The sequence below is a fragment of the Peromyscus californicus genome, unplaced genomic scaffold (assembly GCF_007827085.1).
Source record: "Peromyscus californicus insignis strain IS unplaced genomic scaffold, ASM782708v3 Scaffold_22__1_contigs__length_63687245, whole genome shotgun sequence".
Classification (NCBI taxonomy): Eukaryota; Metazoa; Chordata; class Mammalia; order Rodentia; family Cricetidae; genus Peromyscus; species Peromyscus californicus.
Window position 1 is genome coordinate 10506802 of NW_026294525.1, and position 14404 is coordinate 10521205.

General features: G+C 43.3%; 1 protein-coding gene and 1 long non-coding RNA gene across 2 annotated transcripts in view; one reads left to right on the forward strand and one right to left on the reverse strand.

The window, feature by feature from the left end:
* Nucleotides 1-1146: 1146 nt before the first annotated feature.
* On the reverse strand, nucleotides 1147-8688 carry LOC128118353 (uncharacterized). The gene is made up of 4 exons (XR_008221167.1): nucleotides 7819-8688; nucleotides 7079-7296; nucleotides 4208-4435; nucleotides 1147-4123 (listed from the first exon to the last, which is right to left on the reverse strand). It is a non-coding gene; the product is annotated as an uncharacterized LOC128118353 (long non-coding RNA).
* Nucleotides 8689-8837: 149 nt separating this feature from the next.
* The window catches only part of Tmem242 (transmembrane protein 242), a 29996-nt gene continuing 24429 nt past the window's right edge, over nucleotides 8838-14404 (forward strand). Inside the window, exons 1-2 of the mRNA XM_052750904.1 lie at nucleotides 8838-9050; nucleotides 9533-9633. Of these exons, the coding sequence (XP_052606864.1) occupies nucleotides 8966-9050; nucleotides 9533-9633 (186 nt within the window). The 5' untranslated portion in view covers nucleotides 8838-8965. The remainder of the gene's footprint in view (nucleotides 9051-9532; nucleotides 9634-14404) is intronic.

Genomic DNA, 14404 nt, shown 5'->3' on the forward strand with positions numbered 1-14404 from the left:
AAAACTGCAGAATGATGACATCTCTGAATATTAGACGTGGCAGAAGCTATAAGAGGGAGAGAAGTGGGGGGTGAGCTCTCTCTCTCTCTCTCTCTCTCTCTCTCTCTCTCTCTCTCTCTCTCTCTCGTAAAAGAGAAATATGTCATGGAGGTTGGGGACTTCGAGGAATCCTAGCCATCAACTAGTTTTGTATTTTCTGGGACTACACACAAGGATACATGAGGCCATGAGATGCCCCTGAACCAAGGTTTCTACGGTCTAATGACATGATTGTGGCTTCCTATATCCTCCCCCTGAAGGTTCTGAGAAGCCCTGGGTAAGAAATCTGTTAGATTTTGTATGTCAGACTTACTTGATTAGGAAATATTGTGAGGTGTAGAGGGAAGTGGGTGAGTGTGAGAGAGAGAGAGAGAGAGAGAGAGAGAGAGTGTGTGTGTGTGTGTGTGTGTGTGTGTGTGTTTCAGGTAACACATGGCAACTTCAGGAACTGGCATGATGCCAAAAGATACTTGGCAAGCGCTGTCAGCTATATGATTTCCCCCAAATTACAGAGGAAGAAAAGAGAACACATACTGAGAGACATGGGGACAGGCAGATCCCTGTCACGGGCAGGGCTGTGGACTTGACCTTGGATTCCCAACAACCAATTCAGGGTTTTTTTTCCCCTATCACCTTGAAAGGGTCATTGTTCACAGAGCTGGCTCTGATGTAGCCCCTCACACATCATTTTCACTGTCTAGAATTTGAGGTTGCATTTATTTATAGTGCACTCAGCAATGAATCCATCAAATGCTTCAAATGTATTTTTTTTTTTAAAAAGGCATTGGGCCCTGCACAGTTGACCTAAATAAAACACCAGTGTCTGGCTGGCATGTAATTTATGGTGGACTGAAATATTCTGTGAGGCTGTATCATCATATTCTAGGGGGTATCACTCCACAAGCAAGAGTAAATCCGGGGAGCCCAAATGCAACCAAGCATTGCTAGACTGGGAGCATGCAGCCCCAGTGGAAGTCATTGTAGACACTTCTCTGCTAATGCAGAGGATGCCTGGTGAGCCAAAATTAATAAAAAAAAAAACTACCCAAAGGCTACATTATGTCCCCCACCCAAATAATAAAAATTCAAGTAGCTTGAGAAGAGACATTGTGTACAAACCACTAAGACCCAGTGAGTAGATTCTTTAATTCAACATTTGCTTCTGAGCCTCTAGAATGAACACTGTGGAATCTTGAGAGATAGATAGATAGATAGACAGACAGAGAATGAAAATACATTTGAGGTATAGGACACAATGATCACAGTGATAAACCCTAACAGTTGACTTTATAATAAGCTTCTAGCCCTGGAATACAAATTTAGCACTCCCCCAAAGCCAATACTGGCCCAAGAGTTAATGTCTTGTGAATCAGAAAAGGTGTCCTTTTCCACATGCAGCCCAGCTCCAGAGCACAGGGCTTGGTGAACAGAATGCAAGCTGGATTTCAGGCCCACATATGCCCCCTCGTGCAGATGAACAAGTGGCCAACTGCAGGGAAGGGCCCTGTCTGTCCCCTGCATCTCCTGTATCCTCCACTCTTGTGAGGCTGAGCCAGCCTTCACCCTGGCCTTAATCAGCATGTGCTTCTCACGTGGCTTCCCTTTGGGCCTTGGACCCAATGTCAGCATCTGTTTGACTCTGTTCCCATTCTCTAAGACTGATAACTGGATTTTGGAACCAAGCTCTTTGTGGTTGCTTTGCTATTTCAGCTATATTTGTATCTTGCAATTATCTTAACTCTTGCAAATACCTAGCATTAACATCTCTAGGTCACCAGTTCTGCCTAGGGTTGGGACCTGCTACCTATGAACCAATGGGACACCAGTAGTCCTGCTTGGATTCTGAACTCTCTCCCCTGCCCTTGAATATATGACACCATATTATCTCTCTTAGTTAGGGTTTCTAGTGCTGTGAAGAGACACCATGACCATGGCAACTCTTATAAAGGAAAACATTTAGTTGAAGTGGCAGCTTACAGTTCAGAGGTTCGGTCCATTATCATGGTGGCGAGCATGGCAGCATGCAGGCAGACGTGGTGTTGGCTGCATCTTGAACAGAAGGCAACAGGAAGTGTACTGTGTCATTGGGTGTGGCTTGAGCACATATGAACCCTCAAAGCCTGTCTCCACAGTGACACACTTCCTCCAACAAGACCACACCTCTTAATAGTGCCACTCCCTTTGGGGGCCATTTTCTTTTAAACCACCGCATTATTTATTTAGAAATCCTATTTCATCTCACCAGAAGAACACTTTGGCTGACAGCCTCGATTGCCTTGACTCTCTAACAAGAGCTTTATCCCCCAGGAGAAGCCTACTTGCTTCTAGGTGTTTAACCCAGATCCCAGTTGCTACACCTACTTCTAGGACCCAGGCTCTTCTCCTGCTGTGTCCTCCGCATTCTGAGCACACACAGACCAGGTTTAGTACATATGCATACCTATCTCCTGGCCTTCCTTAGCCTCATGTGTGGTCGTTGATGTTCAGAGTTGAAGCGGATTTTTTAAGCCAGGAGCAAACCACCCTTTACTTACAGAGGTCCAAAGTACAAGACTTTCAGTTACAACAAATATCATCAACAAAGGCGGTTCTAAGGAAGTCCTACTACTTAAAAAGCTAAGGCCTGGCTCTGTAAGGTCCAACAAGCCAAGTCCTGTGTTTCTGCACTTCAGCAGAGCAAACTCGGAACTTAGGACCATAAAGGATGCTTGAAAAACACACGCCTTGAGTAGGAAAAGTAACGTCAGTGTCAACAGTGGAGTCCTTTGTCACACACGAGACAGAAGCTTACTTTGTTTTGTTTTGATGCAAGATCGTAAGTAGTCCAAGCTGGCTTTGAACTCACTGTGCAGCCAAAGGTGACCTTGACCTCCTGACCCTCCTGCCTCTACATCCCAAGTGCTAGGATTCCAGGTATCTTCTGTAGTTTATAATCTCTATTCTATCATGTAGGACATAATCATGAATACAAATAAAATCTACACAATAACCACTTAGCTACACACGTAGTTGAGATCATAGATATTTAACAGCAAAGAGGTCTGACTGCGCCAGAGCTCACCCTGGGAACCAGTGAGCTTACTGGGCAGGATCACAGAGGACCTTAAAATATCCACACAGCAAGGATGATGGCTTCCCCAGGGTTGCATCAATGGAATCCCATCCCCTCATTCTTCCCCGTCTATATCCTCTATCTATCTCCTCCCCCAAGACCACATGTAACTAGGGCAAGATTGCATACAACTGGTTAGGAGGGATGCCTGGATGCTGCGGGAATGGTCTGTATGTCAAGTGTGTTGCTGATTGGTCAATAAATAAATCACTGATTGGCCAGTGGCCAGGCGGGACAAGGAGGAGAATAAACCTGGGAAGTGGAAGGCTGAGTCAGAGAGACACTGCCAGCTGCCACCATGATGAGAAACAGCATGTGAAGATGCCAGTAAGCCACGAGCCACGTGGCAAGGTATAGATTTATAGGAATGGATTAATTTAAGATATAAGAACAGTTAGCAAGAAGCCTGCCACGGCCATACAGTTTGTAAGCAATATAAGTCTCTGTGTTTACTTGGTTGGGTCTGAGCGGCTGTGGGACTGGCAGGTGAGAGAGATTTGTCCTGACTGTGGGTCAGGCAGGAAAACTCTAGCTACACCTGGATACTCAGGTTAGGATTCCACGCCTCCCCCTCCTCCCTCCTTCTATGAGAGGTTAAAAATAGTCCACAGGCCCAGTGGTGATGATCTTTTGAGATGGGGTTCAGTAGAACTGAAGATGGTGGCAGTTTGGCTTGGGAGATAGTCCCATACAACAGATCCTCACACGAGGTAGGAAAGCGCCGTGAAAGGAAATGGTACGTATCGCTCTTTTGAAGGAAATTATCTGGTGAATTATGAACTATAACAGTTGTCAAGAGGATTCCTGGATGATCATTAAGAGTAACAATACAGCTGATCTCACAGACAGAGCCAGGAAGGACACACTCTGCAATAAAGAAAAATGGAAAGAAAGACTCTGCAATGGCATCTTTCATTTACCGTGATGAAGACAGATATAGTAGTCAATCTGGGACGGTTACAGAATGGGATTCTGAAAGATAAGTAAGGAGATACCGGAAGTGAATAATGAACTTCTGGCTTCAGCTCACTCCAGGGGAATTATGGCTGTACTTACCGCTGATATTGCACCGTATTGATTGTGGTAGTGCACTGCAAGGTAGATACAGCCCTGGGAACTGGTGCAAATACTGGAAAGAATCTGAGACGCCTGAGAAGGGGGAGGTGAGTGCCACATGGGCTCACCAGCCAGGTCAGGCTTTCTCCTCATGACATAATACTTCCAGCTCCTTGCTTTCCAAGAATGTTCTCACCAGGATCCAGTTTGATGAGCTATCCTGGAAACCTGTATTTAAACCAGAAAATTTGTCTTTTATACAAGGTAGTACGTATTTTAAAGTACACATCTCCTTTATTTTTTCCCTCTCTCTAAATCAATGTGCATCCCTTGATATAATATTTCCCAACATTACGTAACTACATTAACATGTTGCTTTAGTCAGTATTTTACTTATTATGGTAGAAAGCCGAGTAATTACAGGTAGAAAACTCATTTCCCCTTTCCTTCACAGGAAACTCGGTTAGTGACTCAAATCCAGCAGGTCTATTCACTATGTGTGCCCTTAATTAGGCAATAACTTTTAGCGACCTCTGCCCCAGAGCTGCCACAAGTATTTCACATCAAGCAGCACTAAAACTGACTTGTCCCAATTTGGATTTTGAAAATAATTCTGCTTCGGACTTTAAACTCAGAATGACTGAAACTCCAAATAAGTATCTTAAAAACTGATGAGAGGAAAGAGTAGAAGTTTCAGGGTGTGAACCTAGCTAAGGCTTCCAAAATTCTGGGAACAGCGAGGCCAAAAGGTTTCTAGCTGTTGAAATTTGAAACAGAATCTTCAGGGGCCAAAGAGTTTGAGATAAGAATGTGGTCGGATCCCCTGCTGGTGTGGACTTTTAGCTGACTCAGTCTAACACCAGAGTAACAACAGTGGATAAACTCGCTTTCCCAGCATCCTCCTCCTACAGGCCATCTCATTCGATGCTTCTAAATGGAAATCAAGAATCTGTTGAGGTAACAGTTACGCTGGCATTTCAGGGTGCACTTTGGTGCCTTTTGACTCTCCCACCTCTGCCTCCCCCTTGAGGAAATGCTGTCTGTCCTGCTGGGTAGAGAGAAAGCCTCCCGTCCAACAAGAGACTGCTCCAGAGACTTGTAAATCACCTATATGGAGCTTGTCTCTTGTTTTCCTGCAGAGACAAGTTGCAGCAGGAGTCTGGAGTGGCTCAGGGTTTAAGAGCCCTTGTTGCTTTTCAAAGCACCTGTTTGGTCCTAGCACCCATGTAAGGTACCTTACAACCACCTGTAACTCCAGCTCCAAGGGATCTCACACCCTCTTTGGGCCTCCTTGGACGTGTGTGTGTGTGTGTGTGCATGCACATGCACATGCACACAGCATATACTCACACAGATAGATACATACATCAAATGAAAACAAAAATAAATTTTAAAAATTCATAAAACCAGCCCATCGGCTTGCACTTGAAGTTCCTGATGGTGTGCGCTGTGGACACGGAAGACCTTGGGCAACACTATCTTCAAAAAATGTTTCCTTTCAGTGTTCTCACTGGGATGCCTGGAATGTGGTCCCAGTCAGAGAGCCAGGAATTCCTGTCCTTGATCTTTAAGGGCTTCTGAGGCTCCAGAAAGCTGTTACGGAGCCAAACACAGTGCCAGCATCATTATAAAACTGGACTGGGGTCACACAGGGTTTGAAGGCACTCACACAATGAGACAGGCTCTGGGGCACAGGACTCTGCAAGTTCCCTAGATTTAAATATAGTCTCCTGCAGCAGGCTTTCTTGGACCACCAACCAGCTCCCAAATGAAGACACTAAGACTTATTATCAAGTATGAATGCCTTATCTTATGCTCGTCCAGCATAAGATAAGCTCTTACAACTTAATTTAACCTGTTTCTCCTCATCTATGTTTTGCCTCGGGGCTTTTTACCTTTCTTTTGTTCTGTATGTGTCTGCCTGGCTGGCAGCTGCCTGGTTGGCTAGCCTTGGGCAACTCCCTCTCTTTCTCCTTCACTCTCTCGTCTCTCCTCAAGAGCCTAGATTCCTCCTCCTACTTATTCTCTCTGCCCCATCTATCCCTCTCCTGCCTAGCTATTGGCTGTTCATCTCTTTATTAGACCAATCAGGTGCCTTAGGCAGGCAAAGCGACACATCTTTACAACATTAAACAAATGCAGCATAAACAAATGTAACACATCTTTACATTGTTGAAGTAATTAATATTCCAAACCAGTCTCTTCAAGTCCTTATGGTAAACAGCAATATAGTCCTTAAAATAAAATTCATTTGTGCTTTTGGTGGGACACAGCAAAAATACAAAAAGAAATCATAAAGGGCTCTCCATTCATAGACATGCAAGTTCTCAGGCCGTAACTGGCTCGGATACTCTGGGATGGGGCCAGCAGCCTGTGACCACCAAGCCCTTCCAGGGAACGCCAGTGATTAAGCTCAGGTGAAGAGCACCTGTTCATTAGGTAAGGAAGACCCTGCTTTGAAAACCAGGCTCTGCCCCCTCAACAGCTGGGTGCACTTGAGTGCATTATTCTTCCTGGGTTTCTAGAGGGGATTCGATGAAAGAAACCATTTGAAGCACTCAGTGCCGTGCTGTACTTTGCTAGCCAGCTTTCCATCACCACAACCAGACACCTGAGCTAGTTTACATACAAAGAGAAAGGGTTTAGTTTTGCTCAGCTTTGGAGGTTCCAGTCATAATCTGCTGGCCCAGATAAGGTGGATTCTGTCCCACCCATGCAAATGAAGAGGTTACACAACTCTGGGCCAGGGTCCTTTCTCATCCACGTCGTGATGAGAACAGGTAACAGAACAAAACCACTCTTTTTTTTCCCCCCCGAGATGAAGTCTTTCTGTGTAGCCCTGGCTGGCCTGGCACTTGCTCTGGGACTCACCTGAATGCTGTTTTGAAAGGAACAAGGATATGAAGAAGGCGAAGCTGTGGATCCCACGGTCCCTCTTGATTAGTGAAAGCTGGATTTATTGAGCACACCTCTTGATGACGTTAGGGCTCCCTAGTAGGCCTCACAGTTCAAAGGTTCGACCAATGGGGATTCACAAAGATATAGCAAAGGCATCTAGGAAGCACTTGGTATGCTAACAGCCATGGTCACTATTATATGATAGGAAAGAAAAAGTGTAAGTCCTCTCATGTTTGAACAAGTTAGCACAGCATTTGCCTGCTCTGAACAGGCCACCCCAGACTCTAAAACTGGGCTTATAAGGAACCCAAAGGCCAAACACATTCTATGTGACCCCACTCACACAGAAACAGAGCAGTGGTCCTCAACCCAGGCAAGCATCAGAATCCACATGCTGTCCCAGACTTTCAGAGATAAAATCTCCCATGGGAGAAATTGAGCAACTATAACTTTTCATAGGTTAATGTGAAAGAAACTACTGGATCAATGGTCACAGCAATTAGAACATTTATTATCTGTGCCAGACACCATGCTAACTCCACCACACATCCTCATCTCAAAAAATAAAAAAATAAATAAATAAAAGGAAAGAAAGAAAAGGGCAAAATAAAGAAACTGGGTCTTGTTTCATTACCTACGATAGATTTGAACTTACGACCCACTTGTATCAGCTTTCCAAGTGGTTGCGAGGAATGTACAAAACCCACACCCACCTTCATTCAGTTTTCACAGAAATCCTTTGCGGTATTGTTTCCATATTTAATAAACGAGGGAAATGGGGTGACGAGAAGAAGCTGTACAACACCAACTTCACACAGATGGGAAGTGCTTTAGGATCTGAATGCAGGTTTGAGCTAATAGATACATTTAACTGCTGTAAAACCCAATACATTCATTTACTCATTCTTCTGACTCCCATTTATTATACATGACCAGATAATACGCTAAGAGCAGGGGAATATAAAATGAGTATAGATCCCCACCTCCACCCTCAAGAAGCCCATGCCCTAGAGTGATGAGAAAAAGATAGAGGTAAATGGGCTGGCTTCGTTTAAAAAGATGATGTCATGAGTCTCCTGTCTTCCCCTGAGAGACTGGAAACATTTGCTACTTCCCATTGGCCTCCTTCTCTCAATGGTCATTTACTCAATCCATCGCCGTTGGCATGTCATCCTCCCAGACTGTAACCATCAGGCCTGCCTGCAGGCTAAGGCTCCCAGCAACCCCAGGGCAGCCTTGAGAGCACACCTCCAGGCTCTGCAGTCTGGGCTGGTACCATTCTTTCAGTTAGCTAGCCCTGCGCGCCCACTGCCGGCGGGCAAATCAGATGGTCAGGAAGGCGTGTTCTTTGGAGCTAACAGACTGGTTCTCTTCCAGGACTGGGCACGTCACTTCAATCTGAAGTAACAACTATTCCGAAGTTTCTCAGAAAGAAACGGGGAGCTTGCCTTTTAGAATCGTGGCATGTTAGCGTGGGCCAAACCCTTGGATATAGTGTAAGGCTGCGTGGTAAACGGAGCTCCAGGAGCCAAGCCAGGCGGAAATTGGGCTCCCGGTTCCATCTGTGACCCCTCACTGCCTCCTAGAGTCGGAGCTGAGTATTCTTTCAAGTAGACAAACATACTAAAGTCCAACAAGTCTTCGCCTTGAAGAAGCCCAGTGATCCTCTCAGGGAGGTGGGCTTTTAGGTCGCCGCCCTCGGCTCTGGGCTGGGGACACAGAGACTATTGGGGGTACCGCGGTGAACCGGACCCGTCTTCGGGTTGCACAGGGAAGACTGCTGCGGAACCTGTCTTCTCTCTCCCTTGCGTTTCCACTCGGGCTTCTTTGGAAACGGACACGGTAGAGGAGACTTTGAACATGGAGACCGCGGGCTCTGGGCCTGGGGAGCCTTCTCCACTAGAGGCTCCAGCGTCCCCAGACGATCGGCTCTTCCTGATTAAAGGTATGGTTGCCCTGCGCTGGAATGGGGCGTTCTCGAACTCATTCCGCCCTGAGAGCCCTATTTGGGGCTTTACCCTGAACTCAGCCTGTAGGGCCCATACGTCACTCGTCAGGTGAAGTCTCCTTGGGCAGGGGCGGGCAGATCTAGTTTCCAGGCCATGCTGTATCTACCCATCCTCTCTATAGATTTTCTTTGCACCCTGCCCTTTTCTGATTGCCACTATCTCTTCTTTCTCTGGAGCAACTTCGCGCTGCTGTCCTAGAAGGCGGGGGAAGGGAAAACACCCATTCTCAGCCCTGGAGAACCGTGCTTCAGAGTGTCCCCAGGAACCAGAGATCATTGGGTCACGCAGGTTTTCTCAGGAGCCTCTTAGCCTTGATGTTTCAAATTTTGAATGCAATTATAAAAGCATCTGAGACTTACTTGTGCAAATCTTTTTAGTTTAAACTTTATTTTTAATACCTTCTCCCAATTCTTGGCAGGTGGAATTTTCCTCGGTTCTGCAGCAGCAGCGGGAATGCTAGCCGGATTTATTACAACATTATCATTAGCTAAAAAGAAAAGCCCTGAATGGTTCAATAAGGTTTGTGACTCCAAAATCCATTCATAGTGTTGCCGTTGTTTTTAACAAAGGACCTTTCACGTTGTTTTTAAAAATATACCCACAAAACCCATGGATTTAAGAAGTATACTAGATGTCAGTCTTGACCTGTTTCGTGTGCTTTCTTAAAATTAACAGAACAAAACTTTAGAAACGTGGCCGGGCGGTGGTGGCGCACGCCTTTAATCCCAGCACTTGGGAGGCAGAGCCAGGCGGATCTCTGTGAGTTCAAGGCCAGCCTGGGCTACCAAGTGAGTTCCAGGAAAAGGCGCAAAGCTGCACAGAGAAACCCTGTCTCGAAAAACCAAAAAAAAAAAAAAAAAAAAAAAACACTTTAGAAACGTATCCATTGCCTTTTGTACTCACAGAATGACTAAGTAATTTATTATTGATAACAAGAGACCTTGCTTAGAAAGAAAAACAGTATCATTTAAACTGTTGATACTGGTTGCAAGAAGTATGTATATTTCATAGATGTTAAAATGTTAACATTCTTTAAAATGAATGAAAATTTTGTCTTTTTTTTTTTTTTTTAAACAACTGTCCCGGACGTTGTTCAACCTCAGTCATCATAAAGTCCCTGGCACATAGGTGTGCTCAGAAATCATTGGATGAATAGCTATAACCCACTTCAGACAGAAGATCCTTATTCTGTTACCAGAAGTGTACATTTGCTGTCTGATGTCATGTACCTACTTTCCCTGGTTGGTGGGAAATGTTCTTGATATGTATCTGTAGTTGCTTATAATGTTTTCTCTTTCCCCCTCCCATCCATATGGCTGATTTATGCATTACTTCATCGCTTCAGCAAATGTTTACTTGGGATCTTTTATGTTTTAGGCACTCTGCTATTAAGGTGGAAAAGGTACAAAAATCAATAGCATGTCTATCCCTCCGGGAACTTCAGTGTCTGCTATGAGAGACAAAATTAGATATTCACACAAATAACTATGTAATTAGTTTGATGTGTGCTATGGGAGAATATTACGTGAAAAGTCATAAACCAATTCTCTTCCCACTTATCTGTAATAATCATACTTAAGCTTTATGGATACTGTAATGACAAGAGACTGTATCTAAAATGCCTTTCAATTCCCTTTAAATACTCTAAAGGCTTGTAGAGCTACGGAAAGATCATTTCTGTGGCTCTTGGGGGTCATTTCCTCTCTATATTATGCAATATTTTTAGAGAAGAAATTTATTTTGTGGCAGATGTCATTAAGACCCAACTGATATTGGTATTTAACAGTGAATTTTGTTCAATTTCCAAACCACAGTTATAATTATATTAAACCTTGGGTCAGGGATCTATTTAAGAATCTGATGGGAGCTAGGGATTGAATTGTCTTGTTTCTACATATTGACAGCTTGGTGCTTTGTTTTGTTTTGAGATTGTATCATCATACTTGCCATTTGTGGTCTAACAATTTTAATCCTGACGGCCCTTGAGACAATTATTTTCCTATCCATGTTCAGAGCAGTGGACAGTAAAGTACTAAAGTGGACGCTACGTACTTTGGCATAATCCTGACAGCAATGGTATAAAACCATCCTTGCAGTCCTTCGTTGTAATTCAGCAGTAGTTTTAAACAAAATTAAAAGGAACCAGCATTAGGTAAATGTCATTGTTGAAGCATTAAAATTATTAACTTTATTCAATATGAGACTTGGATATGCCCGACTTTGAAGTTTCACATGAGGAAGTGGGAAATGTGTCTGAAGCACCTCTGCCTGACAGTGAAGTATGATGTTTTTCTGTAGAAAAAGCAACTTCCTTACAAGCTGAGCCAGCACGTCTTCCCCTGGAGTATGGTCTTTGTGAAGGAACAGCTGACAGACTGTTGGTTACCCAGAAGTAGGGTAATGGGCAGACATTTCCTTAAACGTACAAAGTAAACCTGACTCTTCAGGAGAACAGTTGTCAATCTTTGTTGCCACTGATATTAAGCTTTCAAGTGAAAACACTTAGACTCATAACTACCATCATGAACTTGACGGGGTCTCAATACTTAGCAGCTTTGCTGATGAGATGTTATGATTTCAGTGATGATTTTAAAATACTGTTTAACACCTGAGCTCACCAGTTGAAAGATCTGTGTAATTTAGTAAACTAGTAGCTCCTCCTGAATAGTCACTCTGCATGGAATGGTGTCCGTTCAAAGTGCAAAATTCACTAGGGATTTGAATGTTACAAATGGCAAAAATGTTCATTAATAAGACTCCATATGGCAACCAACCTTCAGAAGGCTTTTTATGTTCAATACACCTAGTATAGTACAAAGAAGAAAAGCTAATAAAATACTTCTTTTTCTAACTGCACATCTGTATGAGGCCAGAGTTTTATTCATATACTTCAGCTATCGATGAAAAATATAAGAAAACATTTTACAAAAGATTGATTATAGATATGAAAAGCCACTGTTTAAGCTGGACATTTAAAAGATTAACAAAAGCATAAAACATCAACCCTCTGTGCCTTTTTTTCTTTTTGGTTTGGAAAGACAGTTATTTTAATATAAGAATTAATTTATAGCAATATATAATAGATTTGCCATTTTCAAATGAATAAATTTATATATATAAATTTCTGTTTTAATTTTTTTCTTTCTTTTTCCTGAGAAAGGGTTTCTTTGTAGTTTTGGTGCCTGTCCTAGATCTCATTCTGTAGACAAAACTGGCCTCGAACTCACAGAGATCCGCCTGCCTCTGTCTCCCGAGTGCTGGGATTAAAGGCATGCACCACTACCACCCGGCTCTGTTTTAATTTCTAACATATTAACTATTGATAAGGCCCTCATAATTGAACATCTATGGGGCCCATGTATAAGGAAACATTGCACAGAGTGGCTAAAATGTTAAAATCCTATACAGAGAAACATTGAAATTTGCAAACCCCCACTTACCAGACAGTCGCCTGACAGCATGCAGTTACTGAGTTCCTTCTGAGCACCCATTCAAGAATGTCACTTAGGCTGTGTAGTGCGTCACCACCTGCAGGTCCTCTCTCACATTCCCAGTCCTAATCCCTAACGCCTGAATGCTTGTTGTGTCTTAGCCACTCTTCCAAGGGCCTCACTCATTTAACACACAGCCCACTGAGGCACCGGATGCTGTTCCCACTAAACAGCAGGATGCTGGGGCACGCAGCTTAATAGCAATCGGTCCAACATGGTACTCTCCTTCTTTGCCCCCCTAAGGAATAAATGGTACCACTTTTAGCAATACTCTTATTTAAATAAACTGTGCTCTACCCTGGAAACAGATTCAAATTGCAACCCAAAAGGACTTTCAAATGACCAGCCTTGCATTTGGGGCCTGCCTATGCTTTTTCTACTTCAGGGGCATAATCATTCCCTTAGTGCTTTATTTTCTAATTGCCGAGTCTTACACTAGGAAGTCAAAAGTTGAAAAAGAGTAGTCTTGAGAGAACATGTATTTTTCTTTGTAATTTCTTGAATAAAGAGAAAGGGGAAAATGCAAACTAGAAACAAAGTAAAAGAATTATCCCCTCAAGTTGCTTGTAGCTGTTAATGCACACACATCACAAAGACATACAGAGAGGGGCGAGACAGACAGACACGTGTGTCTGAGTATGTAAGTGCTGTGGACAGACAGACAGACACGTGTGTCTGTGAGTATGTAAGTGCTATGAATGGAACCCAGGGCTAGCATACTAGGCAGGCATGCTGCCAACAAGCTCTATCCCCATCCCTCCAAGATTAGTTTTAAACCTGTGCTTTTTACACACTGGTTTTATAACATGGTTGTGAGACTAAATGAAGTGCCATCTGTGAAAAATATGTGCGTGTTATGTGCTCATTTGGTTAGAATTGTTGGAAATACAGAATTGATGTGTATATAGACATGGAGTTTGCTTACCTAGAGTAATGGCATCGCAGAACTTCATCACATAACTGAGCTATTTTAAAACCCTTTTATGAGTAGATGAGTAGGACAAAAAAGCAGGCCCTCAGGCATCATAGCTTTAACTTCTGATAAATAAAAAGCACTAAAATTATATTGCACATTATAAAATTTACTTTAGTGATGTAGCTATATCAAAATATTTGTCAGATTAGGATGTAGGGAAAATAGCTAGATTGAGTGTGTGTGTGTGTGTAAATGCTCATGTATGTACATGGCAGGGGCAGTATGTGTGGAGGCCAGAAGCAGACACTGGATGTCTTCCTCAGTCTCTCTCTACCTTATTTTTTTTTTTTTGAGACATGCTCTTTCCCTGATTCTGGAGCTCACGGATTTGGATACTGGCGGCCAGCAACTCCAGGGATCATCCTGTCTCTACCTTCCCGGTGCTGGGATTCTCACAGGCCCACATCTGTACCTGGCTGTTTATGTGATGCCAGAGATCCAAACTTAGAGCCTCAAGCTTGTGCTGCACCACTGCATGGATGGGGCCGTCTACCCCATGTTGAATATTCCTTACAAACCCATGTGAACATAAAACATAAAACAAATCCCTGGAGTACACTGAAATAAGCTAAAAATGTGAACCTTACACAGTTGCCCTTTGACAAATGACAGTTTGCTAATGGTGCTTCCTACATATGTGAATGGTGGGTCAGTTCTTATAATCCACTTTCTTGGGGAGTTCTGGTAAATGCCAGGAGGAATATCCATGGTCTCAAGTATAGAGGTATTATAAACACAGATTTTTCATTTAGAAAATAAGCTGTCTGTTGTATTTTGGAAATACTGAGTGTAATAACTACATTGTAATTTGTTCAGTTCAACT